Genomic DNA, 22747 nt, shown 5'->3' on the forward strand with positions numbered 1-22747 from the left:
GTAGCCCCCTATTTAATGGTCCACCTTTTGTATGTTGGTAACGGCATCAACGCGTCCCCAAGACGTTGGCTCTGATTTTAGCCTTGGGAGAGTACTATGACTGTTCACAAAATGACAACTAGACCAGGTTTTCATATGAATGGGGATACATTAATTCATGTTTGTGACTAATTAACCTAAGCAATGCGTTACTTGTGCTGTCATTTCAGATTTATCATTCACCAATTCACAAGCAAGCTGAAAGTAAGTCAAATTTCCTTTTCAAGTGTTGTTTTGATGGATGCAACACGTTTTGTACAGTGTATATTGATAAATAGCCTGGTGTGTGTGTAACATAACGTATATATCTGAAAACTGACATATTAAAATCGGCTGACGATCTTTCATTTTCACTTTCACAGTGGAGCTGAACGAAGTCGGATTCAAGTTTGTGAGAAAGTGCATAAACTTTGTTGAAACCAAAGGTAAACCATTCAGCTTTCTTTACACAGTTGTCAGTGTAGCCTTTTGCCCTCAAGGGGGCATTGCTGCGCTATAGGTTGCACGTTGTTGATACCTCTTGCATTCTGCATGAGTTCCTGGACAAAGCTCTGCTTCATTGCCAACTGTTGAATGTGATTTTCAATTATTTCTTGAATGTGTTTCTCAATTATAATTAGAGTTTTAATGATACATATAAGGTTTTTTTTTGGCAATTACAGTGATTTGAATTTATTGTTAGATTATTAGACTAGACATTCACATACTGTATAGTACCAAGCCATTCAAGGGATGTTCATTTATAAACTATCCAAGCGCCATTCTTAAAGCTACAATCTGTAACTTTTGTTGTCCGAGCCAGAATTCAAACACTGGCAAAAATGTGTGTATCCAATAAGAATAGGCAAATCCCTGCTTGGCCAGCCAGGGTAGAGATATTGCGCTTGTGAGGTTGATGCGGTACTACTTTGTAAACTAATAGGTGGTTACATTTCTCAATGGGAGAGTGTAGGGAGAGCACACACACGCGTCCAACTACCGCAGATGTTGCTGTAGTTCCTTGTTGTATGAAACACAGACTACATTCCATTGAGATTGGTTAAAATAATGTTTCTATTCATTGAAACAAGTTCCAGATTGGAGCTCTCTAACGACGAGGCACCCGTGGATAATATTGTCTAAGAACTAAACTGGGGGTTTATGCAGGCTCCGAGGTGGGAGAGTGTTGTGTTGTAGGTTTCCACTGCCTTGTATTCCTCCTGAGTGCACTCCCTCTTTTTTTCCCCCCTCTTCCTTCGTTCTAGGTCTCACACAAGAGGGAGTGTACAGAACAGTTGGCAGCAACATCCAAGTGCAAAAGCTTTTAAATGCCTTCTTTGGTAAGGAAATGACTCTGGTCAACAAGCCTTGTTTTTAGTTTGTAACCTTCCTTCCACCACGGTTATCTACCTGAATCACTGAATATATTTCATTAAGTCATTTTGTACGGGAACCCCTTTTGGTGTTGGCACTATGTTATGCTTTAGCTATTGAAAAATGGCAGATCTACAAGCTCGTAGCGCGCCACCGAGTGGCGCGCTGTACGAGCTTGTAGGTCTGCTATTTTTGAAAAATCGAAGAACGACTGACACGGAAACATAGCTTTTTCAGAAAACTGTCAGGATGTAGAAGAACATTTATAGAATCTGATCTCGGGTCAAAATGGGTTAAGCTAAAGGGGATCCTAATGTCCACATTATTTATGCATTATTTTAAGGTTTTTGTACAAAAGGCCAGTGACCTTGACCCAAGAGAAGCACCATATTTCTCTTCTCTGAACTTGTTTTTTTCAATGCTGCTCGAGGGGGGAGATTGGACGTGGATGGATGGCGTGCAGCGTTTCTTTAGTTTGTTTTGGTTTTCTTAACCCACGCTATCTCTCTCTCCGTAGACCCAGCATGTCCAGGAGACGTGGACCTGAACGAAGACGACTGGGACATTAAAACCATCACGAGTGCCATGAAGTTTTATCTAAGGTGTGTGTGTGCGCGTGTGTGTGCGTGTGTGTGACTGTGTGTGTGTGTGTAGTGTGTGTGAAGTCCTTTATAATCCGTTTATATACGTTTTCCCATACTTAACTTTTTACCAAATAATATATATTCCTCCATGTAGCACTCCACTACATTTTTATTGAGAGAAAAAGAAAAGACAAAGACAACAAACGGGAAGGAAAAAAGGGACAAGAGTACAAAGAGAAAAGGGGAAAAAACAAAGCAAGCGACAAAGAAAAACAAAGCTTTTTTGTGTTAGGGTTAGGTTTAGGTATAGGTATAGTTTTACTGAGGTTAGGTTTAGGACGGTATAGTTTTACTGAGGTTAAGGTTGGGGTTAGGTTTAGGTATAGTTTTACTGAGGTTAGGGTTAGGTTTAGGTATAGTTTTACTGAGGTTAGGGTTAGGTTTAGGTATAGTTTTACTGATGTTAAGGTTAGGGTTAGGTTTAGGTATAGTTTTAATGAGGTTAGGGTTAGGTATAGTTTTACTGAGGTTAGGGTTAGGTTTAGGTATAGTTTTACTGAGGTTAGGGTTAGGGTTAGGGTTAGGTTTAGGTATAGTTTTACTGAGGTTAGGGTTAGGTATAGTTTTACTGAGGTTAGGGTTAGGTTTAGGTATAGTTTTACTGAGGTTAGGTTTAGGTATAGTTTTACTGAGGTTAAGGTTAGGGTTAGGGTTAGGGTTAGGTATAGTTTTACTGAGGTTAGGGTTAGGTATAGTTTTACTGAGGTTAAGGTTAGGGTTAGGTTTAGGTATAGTTTTACTGAGGTTAGGGTTAGGTATAGTTTTACTGAGGGTTAGGGTTAGGGTTGTTGCTTAAGAGGATCTTGATTCAATATTTATCATGTGTTAGAAACTCTTCAGGGACATTTCCTAACGATAAAAACAAAAGGAACAAGTCTGTATCTTAAATATTTATCATGTATTACAGTAGAAACTCTTCAGGGACATTTCCTAACGATAAAAACAAAAGGAACAAGTCTCTGTATCTTAAAACACCAGAATTCACTTAAATGGTCTCCATGGTATAGAGTGGATAATCCCGCCAGTATTTCTGAATTTTAGTCCAGAATATATTATTATTTATAATATTATTACTTGAGTCAGCTCTGACTCTCGACTCGCGTAATAATAAGTGGTCTGCTCCGCATTAGACCACTCTTGTCTCTGTTGTTGCCATTGTTGTCGCCGTCGTCATTTAAAGACCAGCTGCAATGATTATCGCGCCCATAGTGTGACATTATCTGCTACTAGTAGTAGTGAAACAGGCTGTGTGCTTCTCACAGCGGTGATAAAAGACAGTGCTCTGTGACATGGCCTTGTGCATCCAAGACCACGTTCCATCATTTACCCTCTTAACCTAGAATAAAGGAGTTAGGAGAGGACATGGTCATGTTAAAATTACAACTATTTGAAGTAAGTGTGGCCTTTCATGGAGCACTTTTGACAAAATGTTGAGTGACGTAGATTATCCTTAACAATGGTGTTTTTTTGCACAGGGCCTCATGGGTCTGAAGTTCTGAACTGAAGTGCCCCTGTTGGCAGATAACTCTTCGTTGGGCCCTCACTGACTACTCGTTGACATTTTATTAATTTATTAATAATAGACTTTTATTCTAACCCCGTAATTGAACTTGCGTGGTTTATTCATTGTACGTATGTCAGCCGTCTCTTGACAAAGGAATACAATCTTGGACCCCACAGCTGTTAAAACCTCAATCATGGCCTTGATCTCTTTCTGCTGTAATGGTTTTAAATCAAAACATTTTATTTGGAAAGAAAATGGCAAGGAGTTGTTTGGACAAGGGAGGCTTGGATTACGCCCCTCACTGTGAGTAGTACTCGCAACGACGCTATATCAATCGCTTCAGCTGGCGAAACCGTGCGAAGCTGGTGCCTCTCAGAAAATGGTGTGATCTGAACGAAGAAATGTGTTCTTTAGCAGACGATCAATTTAGCAATGTGTGGTCTTTTTGCAGCATTAGGCTGCGTACTCTCTGATTAGTACTATTTATGCACTTGTACAGTACTGTACATGTACCGGTATTTGTATATCCGTAGTGTGTCTTTTATTTATGGTGTGTGTGTGTGTGTGTGTGTGTGTGTGTGTGTGTCTGCAGAAGCCTTTCTGAACCGCTGATGACATACAGTCTACACAGAGACCTCATACTAGCTGCAAGTAAGTCACACATTTTAGGGTATACTTATGAATCTGATCATGAAGTAAATGTGTTTTTACGGGTGTTTTGCGTGAAGAAGACAGCAAATGAGCATGTATACGTGTAATTGGCTTTAGTTAGTTAGTTAGTTTCATGTGTGGAAATTTGTTTTCGGTCTCAACAGTAAAAAACAAACGGTTACAACAACAGCAAGTCAGTAGTCAACTGCTAATATATTGTGTATATATATATATTGGTGTCAGCGAGGCAACAATCCATGTTACGCTTGTATTTTTTGAGTGTTTTTGTTTGACTATCTGTCCTCATTGCCAGTTCAGATGCTGTAGTACACTGCTGTGAAGTGTTTTGCCAGGTAGATGAACTCTGCCTGGCAAAATGACAGATTGCCACGAGGCATTTTAAATGTGGTGAAAGGCCTCTCTGTAACCCAACTCTTTTAGCCTGGCAAAAATGATAGTTTCCCCAAAATGAATTTTTGATTTTGATGCCAGGTGTGAAAGGGGTCTCTGTATAACATCTGTGCTCATTTGGATATAAACACATTTCGGGGTCAAAAATGAGTTTGACATTCGGAGGATTAGAAAAACAATAAAAAAACCAAATATATAAATCTCTATAATGACATGCCCAGAATAAGGGCGCCAGGTTGAGCGTGTTTAATCCATTCAGGGCGGGAACCCCTTTTGCTATTGAAAAATAGCAGATCTACAAGCTCATAGCTACGAGCTTGAAGGTCTGCTATTTTAGAAAAATCGACTGACATAGAAACATGGCTTTTTCAGAAAACTGTCAGGATGTAGAAGACATTTTTAGAATCTGATCTCAGGTCAATAAGTCTGTCTGTGGGCTTCATAAATATTTAACTAATGACAGGTATTAACTACATGGATGATTTCATCCATTGGTACACACATTTCCTGAAATGTAATGGTTTTGGACATTGCCTGACATCTTTTCATTCATTCATCTTTTTAAGCAGATGGTGGCTACTACAGTAGCTACAACTGCTTGGACATGTTATTCTCAATACATACTGATTCGGTTTTCTTTGTCATCTTATGGTGTGCGTTTGTTTTTCATTGTTTTTCTTTCTCCGATCATATTGTGTGGGTGTGCACAACTTAATATGGTGGTTGGTTGGACATCCTGATTCCTATGGTTATATAAAATGACCATATCATTCTGTCTGTTGCTCCATGCTAATCCTACGGCATGTGTTTTTTTTATTAGGAAATTGGATAACTAGATTCCTGACAAGTTCCAATTAAAGGCAGAAGACTTATTATGTGTCTGTCTGGCATGCATGACATACACAGTAGTCATTGATTTTGACAACCATCTTTTGAACATGATTTAATGACATTAAGTCACTAATGTTACTTAAGCAAAGACAGGCCTATGCCATAGTTGCTTTATTCTGCACCATGTTTCCAAAACGTGCATTACATCTCTATTATGTACTGTACATGTTGTACGTACAGTATACAGCATACCAATGCCAATATTGTGATGCTATCCATTGCCATAGATCTACGTCAATTAATAAATACTATGCTTAGCGCCATTGCCGTAGATCAACGGCATTTGGTCTTTTATAGTGATTGATCAAGTCGTAATGCTACTCACTTTTAGCATTGGGTTGCTAGCTGATGTCAACAAGACTGGAGCGCGGCATCTTGAATTTCTCGTGCACCCGCACCCATTCTATCTTGTTTCTTTCAATCGGTCAAATTCCTTGTCCCAGATGGCATTTCTGGTCAAAACGAGGTTTTCTTTTTCCACGGCCCAGATCCTCACGATCAGGCTTTCTCTGCTCTCATCGCAGCACCACACACACTAGTGAATTATATCGAAGTTATTAATACATCCTGGGGGGTAGAGGGTTAACCCATTTTGACCTGAGATCAGATTCTAAAAATGTCTTCTACATCCTGACAGTTTTCTGAATAAAGCTATGTTTCTATGTCAGTCGCTAACATTTTTCAAAAATAGCAGACCTGCTATTTTTCAATAGCTAAAGCATAACATGATGCTAAATGGGTTAATGCAGAGAAGGTTTCTAAAACATGAGCATAATGAAAAACTTGCTTATGTTGAATAATCTTGTGTTTTGTTTGTATCTAAAGAGTCCGATAATCTGGACTATCGACTAAGTGAGATTCACTCATTAACCTACAAGCTGCCGGAGAAGAACCAGGAGATGCTAGACATGCTGATTAAGCACTTGGTCAGGTAGGAGATGAGAGTCTTTTTGATTTCATTCATCTGAGGTGGCTCTGAACCCTAGACTGATCCACGATATACTGTAGACCTATTTGATTGTTTTAATGTTTTATGGTCACGTAAAATATTTTTTCCCTTCTATCTCTTTGTTTTCCTTGAATTCATTTTTTACAAATCAATAATTTTTATTTTTAATCATCTTTTTCCGTCTCCGGAAAGATATAATACATCTTCTTAAATCAGACATGTGTCCGAAAGCAAGAAATATTGCCTGCAAGCCAGCCGTTCACAGATTAATTTGGTTTCATGAATGCGCGTTTCAAGCTTTCTATTCATATTTATTTTGTGGTTTATGAATTCATTCATGAAGTCATTTTGGTTTTATTGGCATTTGCGTGTCACATTTCATACAACTTGATATATTTCTCAACAGCGTTTGCAGCCACAGCCAAGAGAACTTCATGACTCCGTCCAACATGGGAGTGATCTTTGGACCAACCCTGATGAGAGCAAAGGAGGAAACTGTGGCAGCCATGTTGGATATTAAGTTTCAGAATATAGTCGTTGAGATTCTGATTGAGGACAGCAGAAAGGTACATGTGACAAAGGCCTCGCGGTTCAGTACTATTCAATATCCAAATACTTAACTTTACTTACTTTACTTAATAAACAATAGAGGCGTCTTGTTTTCATGTTCTGCGTGTGGACCCCCAGGAAGATTAACCGTTGCTTTGCACCAGCTAATGGAGGATCCTAATAAAACTCCCTCAATTTACGTCCTAGAACTATTCCTAGCAGTATAATTTTAACACCATAGATTTCACTGTGTAGTTTACGAGTTGTAGACGTTGTTAAAAGTTCCCTGCTGCGGTTGACACAGGGCAGAGTGAACGCAAACACGGGGCAAATTAAATATGCAAGAATGATACAACTCCCACCCACCCAATCACGTAGTCTACCGAAGTAGAGATGTGAATGCGACCTAAGTGAACTTAAAGGACCACTTCACCACTTTTCAACCTATCTTCATATAATGGGTCCTCACTAATATTCTATATATCAGAAAAAATGGCGCAATTGTTTCCTACCCGGTCTGTGTCTCATAGGAGGGCTGTGGGCAGTTCAGATCGATGGGGAATACAAGCTAATACAAACTGCAGGCTTTCTAGTCCTGAAAAGTTGCAATGCGAAAATGGAAGCCATCGTTTTCACGATAATGAAAATCTTAACATTTTTGTAAAAAAATCTTGTTTAAAAAATAATCTGCCTAATGATGATGACACTGGAAGACGGTTTCTAAACTGCCCACAGCCCTCCTATGAGACACAGACTGAGTAGAAGAAATTGTGCCATTTTATCATGATTATTAGTGAGGACCTATTATATGAAGATCGGTTGAAAAGTCCTTTAAAACAAGGGCATTTTTCGGACTTAACTCTGGTTACGCATTGGATGCAAATAATTCTGCCAGTTGATAATCGCAAAACATTCCTAGTCGTACATCAACTCATACCGTCGGTAACCAAATCACTTCTCTACTTTGAAAAAAAAACTTTGAATCTACACTTATACTCCCAAGACGTTTCATTGGTTTAACTGAGCTCAGATTTCCTTGTGAGGATGTTTATTTTTATATATATTTAATAATTACACTTCTCATATATGTCATTGGTGTGATTTAAAGATCTTCAGTGGAAGGCCAGAGGACAGCGCCGCCCCGCCCATTCCTCCTCCCAGGATCACGCCGAGGAAGCGACAGCCAATCACCATCTCCAAGAGGCCGCCCCGCGTCTACCAACCTCTTAATTATGACCAGCTGCAGAACACCGAGAGTAATTATTAATAGGCCTCTTTGTGGCATCATCATCATCATCATCCTCATTAGCCCGTCTTTGTCGAACCGTAGATAATTATTGAGTTATTATTACGTTGTGGAAGTTTGTTTGTGTGTTTGGGGTTGCCCATGCAATCTTTCTATTACGAAGAGAGGGGAGAAAAAAATGGTTTATGCCTTTTAACCCGTTTAGACCTGAGGTTCGAGTCTACAAATGCCTTCTAACCGTTTTTCAGGAAAAACCCCATGACAGACGTATAGAAACCCATTTCTATGTCTGTCAATCTCAAACATTTTCACGTCAAGGACCCAAAGATTATTATGTAATTGGCCACCGACCCCCATCTGGAAATATGTTGTTTCAGGGACATTCAAATTAAATAACATGCTTTGCATCCCAAACAATAGACTAATACAGTAGTAGATGCTGTCTAACCTAACCACCCCCTAATGCGCCAAAAAATACTGTACATGTCGTAGTCTATCAGCCATTTGTTTCTTTTGAACCCTCTCGTCAAAAGTTAAACGAGGAACACCTGCAACATGTCCTCCCTGTATTGTGTGGTATTTCATTTATTGCTCTCAAGTTATCGCTCGGGAGTTGCCAAATAAACCCAGCCTCTGTATCAAACTGCCTGCCTGGAATTCACCCTAATCTTTTAAATCGTCAGACTTATACAGTCTCTCCCCAACATTAGAAATGCATTGTTTTAACTCCTCATGTTTGTTGGGTCTCCCACAGACGGGCAAAACGACAGCTCTCCATACAGCCACAGACCACAGGTGGTGCCGGACGGGGACGGGACCCCCACCAGCCCCGTGCCGCTCCAGAGGACTAAACCCGCGCTTCCGAGAGACCCTCCTCCTCCGAGGCACGCTCTGCTTCCCCGGGCAGCGGCTCGTCACTCCGACTCTGACATTGGCAAGCTGTTCTCTAAGATGGACGACGCAAGTCAGAGGCTGGATACCGTTTCGGCCACAAACGGGGGGTCGTCTGGAGGAGGAGTCACTGTGAGCCGAGCTCTCTCCTTCCCGGGCAGGAGACCACCTCTCCCTGCTGCAGCTGCAGCTGCCATTAGAGAAGGTATTGCATTTCCTCTAAAAAATGGGGGGGAAGAAGAACACCGCACATGAATCCGTCAGCCATTACCTTTTTAGGCCCATTCCAAAAAAATGCCTTCTAGATCCGTAGTTCTCAAACTTTTTTCGTGCCAAGGACCCCCCAAACATTTCGAGATTTAAAAAATGTTCGAAGTAGCAGATGTACTTCACAGCGTGACGTGCTGTGAGTTTGTATATCTGCTATTTTTGAATAGCCAACACTAAAATCTAAAATGTTTTAATGGGTTAAATGTAGCTCCATTGAAATATTTTTTTATTACCAATACTTTGGCAAGCTGTCTTCCTCATGGCACCGATAACCTGAAGCTGTCTTCAGGTCATCAGCTAAACGGTATGATCATGGGTAATTAAAATATTTTTCATGGAGCTACACGGAGTGTGCTGTATTCTTCCACGAGCAACTCATAAAGATTGTGGTGTGCGTCGTTCACCCACAACATGCTTATTAAATTCCCTCTGCAATTTTAAGATAAAGTAACTAACGGACCTTCCCACCCGCTTACTAGCAATGCTACCGATACAGTACAGTCTTTGCACCCAATGTCACTCCTGCCTTGCAAGTCAACATCAACAACGCACACAGAAATATACTATAGAGTGCACTGTAGCTTATTTTTATAAGAATGTAGAGGAACATTTTTTTCCCAAAAAAACAACACATTATATCACAAACGTTCCTGACCTGTTGGAGACCTGTGCTCAGAGGAGCACTTATTCTGGTTTATATATAAACTATTTTTCTTTTTAAAGGTATACCAGTTGACTAGCAGAGGTGTTGGCTAGTTGTGACTTGTGTTGTGACAGCAGCATAGTACCTCGTTTCATATTTTATTGGTAAAAAGCGAAATGTCTGATTCTCGTGGCAGTGGGCTGGTACTTTTTACTACCACTATCAAGGTACGTTCTGGGTGTAGCAGACGGTGGTATAAGGCCGACCTCATGGTGGCGCTATAACAGCCCCACTTTGCATTTCTTGACATTGTAATTGGCTAGCTAAATCAGTGTCTGTGCCATCTGCCAACCAAGCATCGAGCCAACCACACTTGGCAATTTCCCCATAGGGGGCGCCGTAAATGCGGACATTTTTAACCTTTTGTTTATTGAAAAAACATGATTTTTGGGGGATAAATCCCCTCCTAATTACTTACACATGATCACAGGCGTGACTTGACATCGTAATTGGCTAGCTAAATCAGTGGGAGGGGCATTACATTTCCCAAGGCGTCTGAACATGGAGCCAACCACCTTTCCTGTACTACTTGCGGGTCCATGTGTTTGGTTATACATACCTACAGTCATGAGTCCGAGACCCTAACCCAGAACCCTAAGCAGGGTCCATGTGTTTGGTTATACATACCTACAGTCATGAGTCCGAGACCCTAACCCAGAACCCTAAGCAGGGTCCATGTGTTTGGTTATACATACCTACAGTCATGAGTCCGAGACCCTAACCCAGAACCCTAAGCAGGGTCCATGTGTTTGGTTATACATACCTACAGTCATGAGTCCGAGACCCTAACCCAGAACCCTAAGCAGGGTCCATGTGTTTGGTTATACATACCTACAGTCATGAGTCCGAGACCCTAACCCAGAACCCTAAGCAGGGTCCATGTGTTTGGTTATACATACCTACAGTCATGAGTCCGAGACCCTAACCCAGAACCCTAAGCAGGGTCCATGTGTTTGGTTATACATACCTACAGTCATGAGTCCGAGACCCTAACCCAGAACCCTAAGCAGGGTCCATGTGTTTGGTTATACATACCTACAGTCATGAGTCCGAGACCCTAACCCAGAACCCTAAGCAGGGTCCATGTGTTTGGTTATACATACCTACAGTCATGAGTCCGAGACCCTAACCCAGAACCCTAAGCAGGGTCCATGTGTTTGGTTATACATACCTACAGTCATGAGTCCGAGACCCTAACCCAGAACCCTAAGCAGGGTCCATGTGTTTGGTTATACATACCTACAGTCATGAGTCCGAGACCCTAACCCAGAACCCTAAGCAGGGTCCATGTGTTTGGTTATACATACCTACAGTCATGAGTCCGAGACCCTAACCCAGAACCCTAAGCAGGGTCCATGTGTTTGGTTATACATACCTACAGTCATGAGTCCGAGACCCTAACCCAGAACCCTAAGCAGGGTCCATGTGTTTGGTTATACATACCTACAGTCATGAGTCCGAGACCCTAACCCAGAACCCTAAGCAGGGTCCATGTGTTTGGTTATACATACCTACAGTCATGAGTCCGAGACCCTAACCCAGAACCCTAAGCAGGGTCCATGTGTTTGGTTATACATACCTACAGCCGGGACAACACTCCACACGTCCCAAACTCTTCTCCCTTCTGGCTCCAAAACTGTGGAATGCACTTCCCATTGCAGTCAGAACTGCAGCATCTCTCCCAATCTTCCGCCGTAGTCTGAAAACCCACCTTTTCAGACTCCATCATGGCCCATAGCACTTACCCCACCCCCTTAGATAGCAATTCTGTAGACTTAGATAGCATTTGATACAGACTTATAGCATGTTATGTAGACAGCATAAGTGCATTGTATGTGCTATTGTCATAGCACGTCATAGTACATATGTATAGCATAGTAGTATAGATGTATAGCTTATATGTATAGTTTCATTATAGATATTCCACTGTTACTTTCTTAGCTTACGCATGTTTCATGATAAATGTTTTTATGTGATGTATTCCCATGCTTTTTTGTTCTTGCTTAATGTAAGTCGCTCTGGATTAAGAGCGTCTGCTAAATGCCTAAATTGTAATTGTAAATTGTACAGTCATGAGTCCGAGACCCTAACCCAGAACCCTAAGCAGGGTCCATGTGTTTGGTTATACATACCTACAGTCATGAGTCCGAGACCCTAACCCAGAACCCTAAGCAGGGTCCATGTGTTTGGTTATACATACCTACAGTCATGAGTCCGAGACCCTAACCCAGAACCCTAAGCAGGGTCCATGTGTTTGGTTATACATACCTACAGTCATGAGTCCGAGACCCTAACCCAGAACCCTAAGCAGGGTCCATGTGTTTGGTTATACATACCTACAGTCATGAGTCCGAGACCCTAACCCAGAACCCTAAGCAGGGTCCATGTGTTTGGTTATACATACCTACAGTCATGAGTCCGAGACCCTAACCCAGAACCCTAAGCAGGGTCCATGTGTTTGGTTATACATACCTACAGTCATGAGTCCGAGACCCTAACCCAGAACCCTAAGCAGGGTCCATGTGTTTGGTTATACATACCTACAGCCGGGACAACACTCCACACGTCCCAAACTCTTCTCCCTTCTGGCTCCAAAACTGTGGAATGCACTTCCCATTGCAGTCAGAACTGCAGCATCTCTCCCAATCTTCCGCCGTAGTCTGAAAACCCACCTTTTCAGACTCCATCATGGCCCATAGCACTTACCCCACCCCCTTAGATAGCAATTCTGTAGACTTAGATAGCATTTGATACAGACTTATAGCATGTTATGTAGACAGCATAAGTGCATTGTATGTGCTATTGTCATAGCACGTCATAGTACATATGTATAGCATAGTAGTATAGATGTATAGCTTATATGTATAGTTTCATTATAGATATTCCACTGTTACTTTCTTAGCTTACGCATGTTTCATGATAAATGTTTTTATGTGATGTATTCCCATGCTTTTTTGTTCTTGCTTAATGTAAGTCGCTCTGGATTAAGAGCGTCTGCTAAATGCCTAAATTGTAATTGTAAATTGTACAGTCATGAGTCCGAGACCCTAACCCAGAACCCTAAGCCCGCAGCAGGTGTTACTTTCAACGTGCGGCGCATGTCGGGAGCGACTGTGTGACTGTATAGGACTGTTGTTGGTATGTCTAACCAACGTATGCACCCCACGGGCAAATATGGTGCATTCAACACTCAAAAGTGTTGAAGTGCCCAAGACAAGATGTCTGCATACATAGTATACATGTCTTGGTCAATCGCTATAGCTTTTATCACTAGAAAAGGTTTAGATTGGTTTATTTTTACAGTATCCACAATAAGACATTGCAGTATTTGTTTGCAAAGAAGGGGTGCAGGAAGAGAAAGAAGGGGGTGAGGTGGAGCCTGAAGAGGTGAGTCTTCAGACTTTAAAAAAAAGTGGGAGTGATTTGAGAGTGTGTTTGCAGTTCTGCAATGGGAAATGTATCCTAGAAGTGTGGCATGTACAATCAATCTGTTCCTAAAAGCCTGGGTACCGAGGCTAAAGTAGCTGTGATGTCGGGCAACGTAGATTTGACAGTCTTCTATACAAAGCAAGGCTTCCTATTAATCAATGCTCTTGTCTTACAGGAGACGGCGAGGGTCCAAACAAAACGAGGACTAACGCCATCTGCAGACCCCCAGTCAGACCCCCTGAACCCCCGGCTCGATATACTACACCACCGCAAAAGAGTCTAAGCACAGCCAACAGTGAAAGCAACGCAGCATCCTAGTAAGTAGACTTGATGCCAATATTAATTTAGTCATCAGGTCTTTGAATTCATCCAATACACAAGGCCCATAGGGAATTCAGCACGCCTATGTTAATGCTATACAGTTATAAAAGTGCTTGTGTCACACAGAATTGATCCCAGCTATTGCGATGCAATTTGATGGATTATTTTTGATTATATAAAACATAGTTTTATGATTCGAATTCAACACACAGAAAATGGAAGATAAACAAGGTCACTACACGACACGTCACAGCGCATTGTGAGCTTCCACATCGGCTATTACTGCAACGCTTGCGTGACATTATTATACACGATAGATACCCCGAAACGTTTTTTTTTTTTTTTACTCTGCGTCCGCGTCCTATAATAAAATATTGGCACTTTGGCTACCAGTGTGCGTGTGTGTGGCCACCTTCTCGCCTCTTGAAGACCCACCATTTAGTTTCTTTCTCCCGTGGACAGGCACCGCTACGATAACTTTGGTGTGTGTGTGTGTGTGTGTGTGTGTGTGTGTGTGTGTGTGTAGTATTCTCGTGCATCGTTGAATTTGGCAGGTGTTGCGGGCGGAACAGAAAACTATAAAAGAACCCACAAAAACGGTCACACACTGGTTTTTTCCAGTTCAAACGGCTTTTATTTCACCCACAAAGTGCCTAGAGACATTCCGAGCTTGCGCTCTTCATCGGACTGAGGTGAAAATGAGAGACAGATACCCTCTTTTACCCTCTTTTTGGGGTCATTTTATCGTCTTCTCAGGCTTTTGTGAACACCCTGGACAGTTTCTAAGTTGCTTGACTCAGTTTAAGATATGCCAGTCCACGGGAGAATAAACTGACTCAATGAATTTAACGTGGTTAAAATGTAGTTTGAGGTTGCAATGGGTTTGTATAGGAAGGGGGCGGGGCAGCTACGTTGAATACTGAAATACTAGTACTGTATACTAAATACTGAGACAAGCAACTTAGAAACTGTCCGTCCGGTGTGTTCACAAAAGCCTGAGTAGACGATAAGTCTACTCAGGCTATAAGGATAAGATATTTCAAGTGAAATATACCTCAGAGAAAAGAGGTTCTGTGAAAACAGATGGATGTTAACGATCATGTGACATTGTGAATAAACAAAACCTTGAGGTCCGGATGCGAGAAATGGTAAAGTGTGTGTGTGTGTGTGTGTGTGTATGTGTGGGTGTGTGTGTGTGTGTGTGTGTGTGTGTGTGTGTGTGTGTGTGTGTGTGTGTGTGTGTGTGTGTGTGTGTGTGTGTGTGTGTGTGTGTGTGTGTGTGTGTGTGTGTGTGTGTGTGTGTGTGTGTGTGTGTGTGTGTGTGTGTGTGTGTGTGTGTGTGTGTGGCCATTTAGGAATGAATGTGGAACCCTTTACAAGAAACCGTTCAAATCTAAGTTAAAAAACAATACTCAACAAACAATGCCAGTAGCCAATACTCCCATCAGGCTGGCAAGTCATTATAAAGTGTGAAGCAATAAAGAGGTGCCCCTCTTATTCTGCTATGTGAGAACAACAGTATAGCATGGACACAGAATAACATGGGAACCAGAGTAAACAGAAGAACCGCTTCAGTTCTTTTTGCTTTTTAGTCCATGAGCCAGAGCTCCAAAATTGGTGGGCAAACTATACTATACCCTATATTAAATTGTTTATAGGATCAAAAGAAGTCAATTAATACATGATAACCCTTCCACAGTAGTAGCTTTTTCATATTTTCGATTATTTTGCATATTTTCCTACATAATGCCTCATTTGCATATTTAAAAATGTAAAATTTGTAATACAATAAATCGTCGTCTTCTCAATTGGGGAAGTTTCATGGTGATAAACAATCTAATATAGGTATGGTTTTGCCTATACTCAATTCATAATTAACGTTTCAATTTTGGAGCTCTGGCTCATGGACTAAGAACCAAAAAGAACTGAACCGGTTCCAACCGGTGGAAAAGGGGCCAAAGTGCTGGAACGGGTCTTTTAGCCACCTGGATCTCAAACTATCTGTCGATGGACACGATGCAGAAAGTGTGTGTTATCTCTTGCCATTTAATGAAATGAGTGTGTGTCGTCGACAACCACAGCAGAGCAGAGGTTCTACTGTATGTCATGGCCGTTCTTGTGTACTGTATGTGCAGGAAAAACGCCATACCGCCACAGTGTTTTTAGTTTGGTTTAGTTTTCTGCCTTTGCTTTAAAGGACGACTTCACTTTCAACCCATCTTCATATAATTGGTCCTCACTCCTCACTAATGTTCATGATAAAATGGCAACATGTCCAGTGACTTCATCAATGGGTAATCCAAAGCTAATAGAAACTGGCAGGCTTTCTATTCCTGAAAAAGTTACAATTTTATAACGGAAGCCATTGTTCTGGTGATAATACAAGTCTAATTATATCTCATTTAAAAACGATGGAAATTACAGCAACATTACCCTATATCCACATTGCAGTGATCATTGATTTTTATTTCTCTATAGCGTTGCTTCCAAAACCAAGTTCTTTGAGAATGCCTCCAAGCAAGTCGGCAGGTATGTGAGAATCTGTTCCTTCCAGTATATCAGTTTGGCATTCTTTCTTTGTTTCCTTAGTTAAGTTATGGTAATTGTACAGTACAGGCACACTTTGACAGGACATTATTGACGTACTGTATATAGTGTCCAGGTGTGTATACAGTCCAGGTGTGCCTTGGCATTTTGTGACAACCACACATTATTACCGGTATTCTAAACCTTAAAAATATATACAGTATACAAACCACTTTCAACCTGCCCATCCATTTTTATGCATGTCAGTTTATGCTCAATATGTTTTACACAAATTAAAAATACTTTGCCTTTCACACTTTGTTGCATATATGCGTTTTCCACTCACTATAAATATCTCTGTTATAACTGCATTATTGTCTTGTAGATGTGTTTTACACGATTGTAGTGTCCAGTGGAAAAGTATTTACTATAGTTTTACATTTGTGTCTCATCTCAGAGTCTGTACAGTTGCCATGAAACAAATGATAACGTACAGTACTATACTACTATTCCTGAATAAAGTGCCTGGTGCTGGGGGACTGGTGCAATGTACAGGGCCTGACCTGGTGAGAGCAGGAGTGGACCTGGTGAGACGTAAGGAGGGGCCCGGACAGGAGTCAACCCACAGAGCCTATAGTCCTTCCTCCACACGGCCAGAATGGTACCTCCCAGTCCCGGCAGAGTAGTTCAGGAGCAACGGATTGTGTGGCCCTGGTTTTTCCCTAATGGGACTGACCGAGGGTAGCTACTGGGACGCAAGTCGGGACTTGATCACCCCGGCTGGGTCACCTGAGTGAGGGGTATATGATGTTGGGTGATGACCTTGGGGATACATCACTGAGGATACGTCCCAGGTGCTTCCATGCGGTGTATTTTTGTCGTACAGTGCATATTTATATATGAATGTAAGTCAGTTTTTATTTGTATAGCACATTTCAGCAGCACGGCAATTCAATGTGCTTTACACAAAACGACAAGCAAAGGACACAATTATACAATAAAAAGAAAAACTAAAAACTAAAAGAAAGGGTTGATTTTATCACACGAGAGATTTGATTTGTAGTTTTCTTTTCTTTGTTTCTTTTGAACATGGAAGCTTGGAACAATGAACAGTCTCCACAGTAGAATTATAAAAATAAGGCTGATGATGGAATTGAACCCAGGCGGTTGTGAAAGGCTCGTTCTGGAATGAGGGATATTTGCAATTGGCTGTCAGACCTCCATCCCGTGCCAGGGAAGAAATTGGATCAATGCGTTTTCTTTTTATTTCATTTTGTCTTTTTGTCAGGTTTATATGATTAACCCCATGCATACCGTATGAAGTAAAAAATGGTGTTGCTTTGGATCAAAGCTTGGGTTCCAAATGTATTTATTTTATTTATTGCACAAACACTGAAACGTAAATAAAGTTGGATCCATTTTAGAATGTTTTCTATTGTCTATAAGTGTGAAAATGGCATATTAATAATGTCCGGCAAACGTATACTTTAGGTCTGCAAGTGAGGGGAGGTGAAAACTAGATAATTGGCTATGCATATTTGCATAATTTTCTCTTAAGCATTCAGATAACAGTACCAACAAACTAGAAATATGAGTAGCAAAAGCTATGGTTAGTCCACATGAACCCATTTTGGGTCGGGGAACCCCTTTTGGTGTTTTAAACATTGTTATAATTTAGCTATTGAAAAATAGCAGATCTACAAGCTCATAGCGCGAGTGGCGCGCTACGAGCTTGTAGGTCTGCTATTTTTCAATAGCCTAATTATAACGTAATGTTTTAAAACAACAAAAGGGGTTCCCTGCTCAAAATGGATTAAATTCTGCATGAACGGCGATTAACCCATTTCGACCGAGACCGATTCTACAAAATGTCTTCTCTCTAAATCGTGACGGTTTTCTGAAAAACCCTATGTTTCCGTCAGTGGTTCTCAAACTATTTCATGTCAAGGACCCCAGAATGATTTGTAATTGGCCGCTGACCCCCCCCCCCTCCCCCCCATCTGAAAATATGTAGTGCCAGGGACCCTCCAGAAGCAAAGTGAAAAGAATATATATTAAAAGATTTGCTGCGCCACATTTTCACGATTAAAAAAAGAAAAAATAGCAGATCTACAATAACAGACCTACAAGCTCATAGCGCGGCACTCGGTGCCTCGCTATGAGCTTGTAGATCTGCTGTTTTTAAATAGCTAAAAGCATAACATAATACTTTAAAACACCAAAAAAAGGGTTCCCGGCCCAAAACGGGTTAAATACTGCATGATCGTCATGGTTACAAGTCCATTTAGCTCCGTTCCCTCGAGAGGAACTGATCCAACGTTAAGTGATTCAATCACATCCACTCCCAAGATCGTTTTCAGTTTGTTGGGTCACACAATTCCAGAGTAGGGGAAAGCATTGCAGGCAGTCTCTACAGCTGTAGAAAAACCACATCCGACCTCAATTCTGTTTTCTTGGCGGGATAGTTACGGTAGTAGGCACACCCAGACAGCTTGGTGGCGTACACAGTACATAGGCAAGGGATCGTATAAAAAGGGATTTAACTATGGCCTGCAAATAAAGTTAGATTTATTGATGTGGTCAAGTTTTTGTCAAATAATCAGTCAGAATCAGGGCCGGTGTATCGTAGTCAAAGCAAGATGATACTCATGGGGAGATAGGGTGGCAATATTTCTCTCTAGTCTACAGTATCTTCTTTCAATTGACCCTCATGCCACGTCTACACTTAACCCATTCTGAACGGGAACCCAGTTTGGTGTTGGCATCATGTCGTGCTTTAGCTATTGAAAAATAGCAGATCTACAAGCTCGTAGCGCGCCACCGAGTGGCGCGCTACGAGCTTGTAGGTCTGCTATTTTTGAAAAATCGAAGAACGACGGACATTTTTAGAATCTGATCTCGGGTCAGAATGGGTTCATCAGACCAGTGTGTGTGAACAGTGTGGAAACCTCGTATGAATCTGATCTCAGGTCAGAATGGGTTAACACACCACAAAAGTTATAAAACGTGCTATACTGAGGCGCCGTTTGAAGTGTCGCTCAAACCACACTACTGTACATAGATGAAATGGGTAGGAGTAAAATCGCACATGGGAACTATACCGAGAATGAGTTTTCCTTCCTTTTACAGAACAGAGGCAGGAATTGTGCAGGGGAGAGAGAAGGGAAATAGTGAAACCAAAACATGATTGACACTTGCGTCAGAGACACTGGAATGCTGAAAAGAGTCGAGACCAGCTGAACTTGATTTGTAGTTCATCGTCCCAGTGATATAATCCCACACTAGCGACAAGTATCATTTTGTGGCTTAATGTCGCTGGGGTTCCATTGGAAATGTCTTATTAGCATTGCATTGAAAACACGAAGAATTCCTGCCGCAAGCTTACTGTGGTGGTGGGGCTATATGGCTCCAGAATTGCCTTCAAGGCAATTCAGTTGCCATATCGGTACATCTATCAATTGATCAATATTTTTGTCCTAGGCCATGGGTGTGATTTGTAGAACTTTGCAATGCATTGGGTAATTTCTCAACGTTGCAGGGAACAGTAAATATTTAGAGTAGACCCATTGTATAATACTACATACAATGTTTTTGTTTAGCGTCAACGTGATAGACTCTGGATTGATATCCTTTGCCAGTTCCACAGAGCAAATTATCCTCATTTCAACCTTCAACAACTGGACCTCACTCCCAACTCGCGTCAATCCTGCAACCGCTCGTGATTCCGACGGTGCATTAGTTCCGATACCGTTGGCTTCACGTGCGGCGAGGTTTAGGGACGGGGTTAGTAATGGGGCCGAGTTGGACAAACGTGTCCCCTCCTTCGCCACTTAATTTGTTTCCCCATTTTGAAATGTTCAAATCTTTTAACAGTCTTAACTGTTTTTGATTAACTATCACCATTTTGACCAGTTACTATCTGTTAATGAAGCTGTTTTGTTTTGTAAAGTGACTTTGGGTATCTTGAGATTCTTGACAACTGAAGTGAAGTGCTACATAAAATGTCATGTATTTGTTTATTATTACTATTATTAACCCATTCTGAACGGGAGCCCATTTTGGTGTTGGCGTCATGTCATGCTTTAGCTGTTGAAAAATAGCAGACCTACAAGCTCATAGCGCGCACCTACGAGCTTGTAGGTCTGCTATTTTTGAAAAATCGAAGAACGACTGACATTTTTAGAATCTGATCTCAGGTCAGAATGGGTTAATCAGACCAGTGTGTGTCCAGTGGAAACCTCGTATGTATCTGATCTCAGGTCAGAATGGGTTAAGGCCTGCAGCCACTATAGTATACGCACCCTTTTTTAAATTGTTTTCTTTTTGCTTTCAGTTCATCAGCCTGCACTTCACCATCTGCAACGTCGAATGTAAAAAAAGAGGTAATTTACAGTTATATTTACACTTTTTTTAATGTAGCCCTTTGTCCATTTAAAGACATGATCCCACTGTACTACCATGTATTTTTGTGTTTTATCTCAGAATGCAAGTTTCGGAGACTGAAGCCAGCATGGCAGCACAGCGGCCAAGTGTGTTCATCTGTAGAGACCAGTTGTTGGGACCAAACGTACAGTGCTACTGTAACATGGACTCAATAATGAACTCACTGCATCATGCATTTGGTACTGTTTGTTGAGCAGCTTTTGGGGGGGGGGGTGGGGGAAAGGGTTTAGAATGTGTTTTTATTATACAAAATTCAACTGGAACACAAGCAGGAAGTATTTTAGTTTTTATGATAACAGTAGGCAGTTGCTTTACTAGTTTAGCATGCAAGCTATAGCTAGTGAGTTATTGATCACCGTATCAAAGTTTAGATTGTTACAGCATTAGACGTAATATTATGTTAGAAAACACTTTGGCCACTAGATTGTACTGTACGCCCAACGTTGCCAAAATAATTTGCAGGGACAACTTGCCGTGACTCCGCTGTAAGAAACTTGCTGTTGTACCTGAGACTAAAAATGTTAACATTTTATGACCATTACTGTTACTACGATAGGAAAAGCATTAAATAGGAAACACTCATTTTAAATGCAACCAATTGTCCTATAATAATATTGGAGCTACATACATTTTGTAACGCACCAAACCGCTTGATAATGGGTTGAGAATCATCGATTCGATTAAAAATATTTTAATTGTGGAGAGACCTCCTGCTCCAATAGATATACATACTGTACATACTGTATGTGGCAGAGCAGGGGTGGTCAACTTTGATGATGGAGAGGGCCACCACTATTTCCCCACAACCACAGTCAGAGGGCAGATTATTTTTTACTTTTTCATAATTGTCATTGACTATTTTTATTGGAATCCTGAGTAATGTTTCGCTATTTAAAAAAAAATTGGAATCCTGAAAAGTAACATTTTACATTTAATTTCAAATGCATTTAGTTATTCTCATGTTAACTTTATGAACTCAAATACATAGGACATAAAAGACTGACGTCGTCAAAGCGGGTCATGTTTGCACGTTTGGAATTGTAACATTTTGTTTTTTGCAGACATTTGAATTGCCTATGTAGGCAGTGTATGCACTTTGTGTATGTGAATGCTGTTAACTGAGATACTTGTGATGTCATGTGTTGAACGGATGACCAAACCTCAAGCAATGGCCAATCACATACCATTGTGCAACCTAAATTCATGGTATAATTAGCTATGAATTAGGCGTAGTTTGAGCTTATATCTTTTGACATCAGTATGTTTTGCATGGAAAAAACATTCCCCTTCCCAAAGCACTTGTTCCATTATCGGAACTTATTAAATTATTTAAATCTCAACATTTAATATGTGGAAATATTTCAAATCTTTAGGTTTTTGGGAACTAGTGGTTCCCAAATGGTGTGCGGTAGCTCACTGGGTGTGCCTATGCCTGTTTGTGATCTATTTCATCCCCCTACGTTTGTGCAGAACCAAACACAGTGAAACAATTTTAAAATGAGGGCTTAAGTTGTGACTCACTTTTTTCTGTTCTGTACAACATTTTGACAACTCCTTCGGGTTAAACACCTGAAGATCCATTACTTGGCTAATTGAAACATTGCTTCGAACGATCTAGTCGAAAAACACTTTTTAACCTTTTTGTAATATAGATATTAAAGTATGTTGATTTCACGTTATCTCCTCCGTTCCTTTTTTTGAGTGCTCAGATATTTTCTCCTTTTTGAAGTACCCCAGTACTTTAACTTAACAAATTTGACCGAGCAACTTTCACTTGCAGTTGAGCTTAATATAACCTGGAGCATCTATACTTTGACTGACTCTATACACTGGTTATAAGCCTTCCTTTTTCATCATGAACACAGATGTGCCTTGAGATCTTTGGTACCAAACGTTTGAAAACCACTGGTTTACACTAAATGATTGT

The 22747-nt window shown here is 40.9% G+C and overlaps 1 protein-coding gene across 1 annotated transcript in view; it reads left to right on the forward strand.

Moving 5' to 3' along the window:
* ophn1 (oligophrenin 1) overlaps window positions 1-22494 on the forward strand; it is a 38938-nt gene extending 16444 nt beyond the window's left edge. The window contains exons 12-24 of the mRNA XM_080779980.1: window positions 210-243; window positions 402-464; window positions 1284-1358; window positions 1910-1994; window positions 4133-4191; window positions 6319-6424; window positions 6849-7008; window positions 8100-8247; window positions 8992-9333; window positions 13706-13847; window positions 16330-16380; window positions 20711-20759; window positions 20860-22494. Coding sequence (XP_080636106.1) covers window positions 210-243; window positions 402-464; window positions 1284-1358; window positions 1910-1994; window positions 4133-4191; window positions 6319-6424; window positions 6849-7008; window positions 8100-8247; window positions 8992-9333; window positions 13706-13847; window positions 16330-16380; window positions 20711-20759; window positions 20860-20880 — 1335 coding nt within the window. The 3' untranslated portion in view covers window positions 20881-22494. The remainder of the gene's footprint in view (window positions 1-209; window positions 244-401; window positions 465-1283; window positions 1359-1909; window positions 1995-4132; window positions 4192-6318; window positions 6425-6848; window positions 7009-8099; window positions 8248-8991; window positions 9334-13705; window positions 13848-16329; window positions 16381-20710; window positions 20760-20859) is intronic.
* The last annotated feature ends 253 nt before the right edge of the window (window positions 22495-22747 follow it).

This window comes from Protomyctophum bolini, assembly GCF_963924005.1.
Source record: "Protomyctophum bolini genome assembly, chromosome: 13".
NCBI classification, from domain to species: Eukaryota; Metazoa; Chordata; class Actinopteri; order Myctophiformes; family Myctophidae; genus Protomyctophum; species Protomyctophum bolini.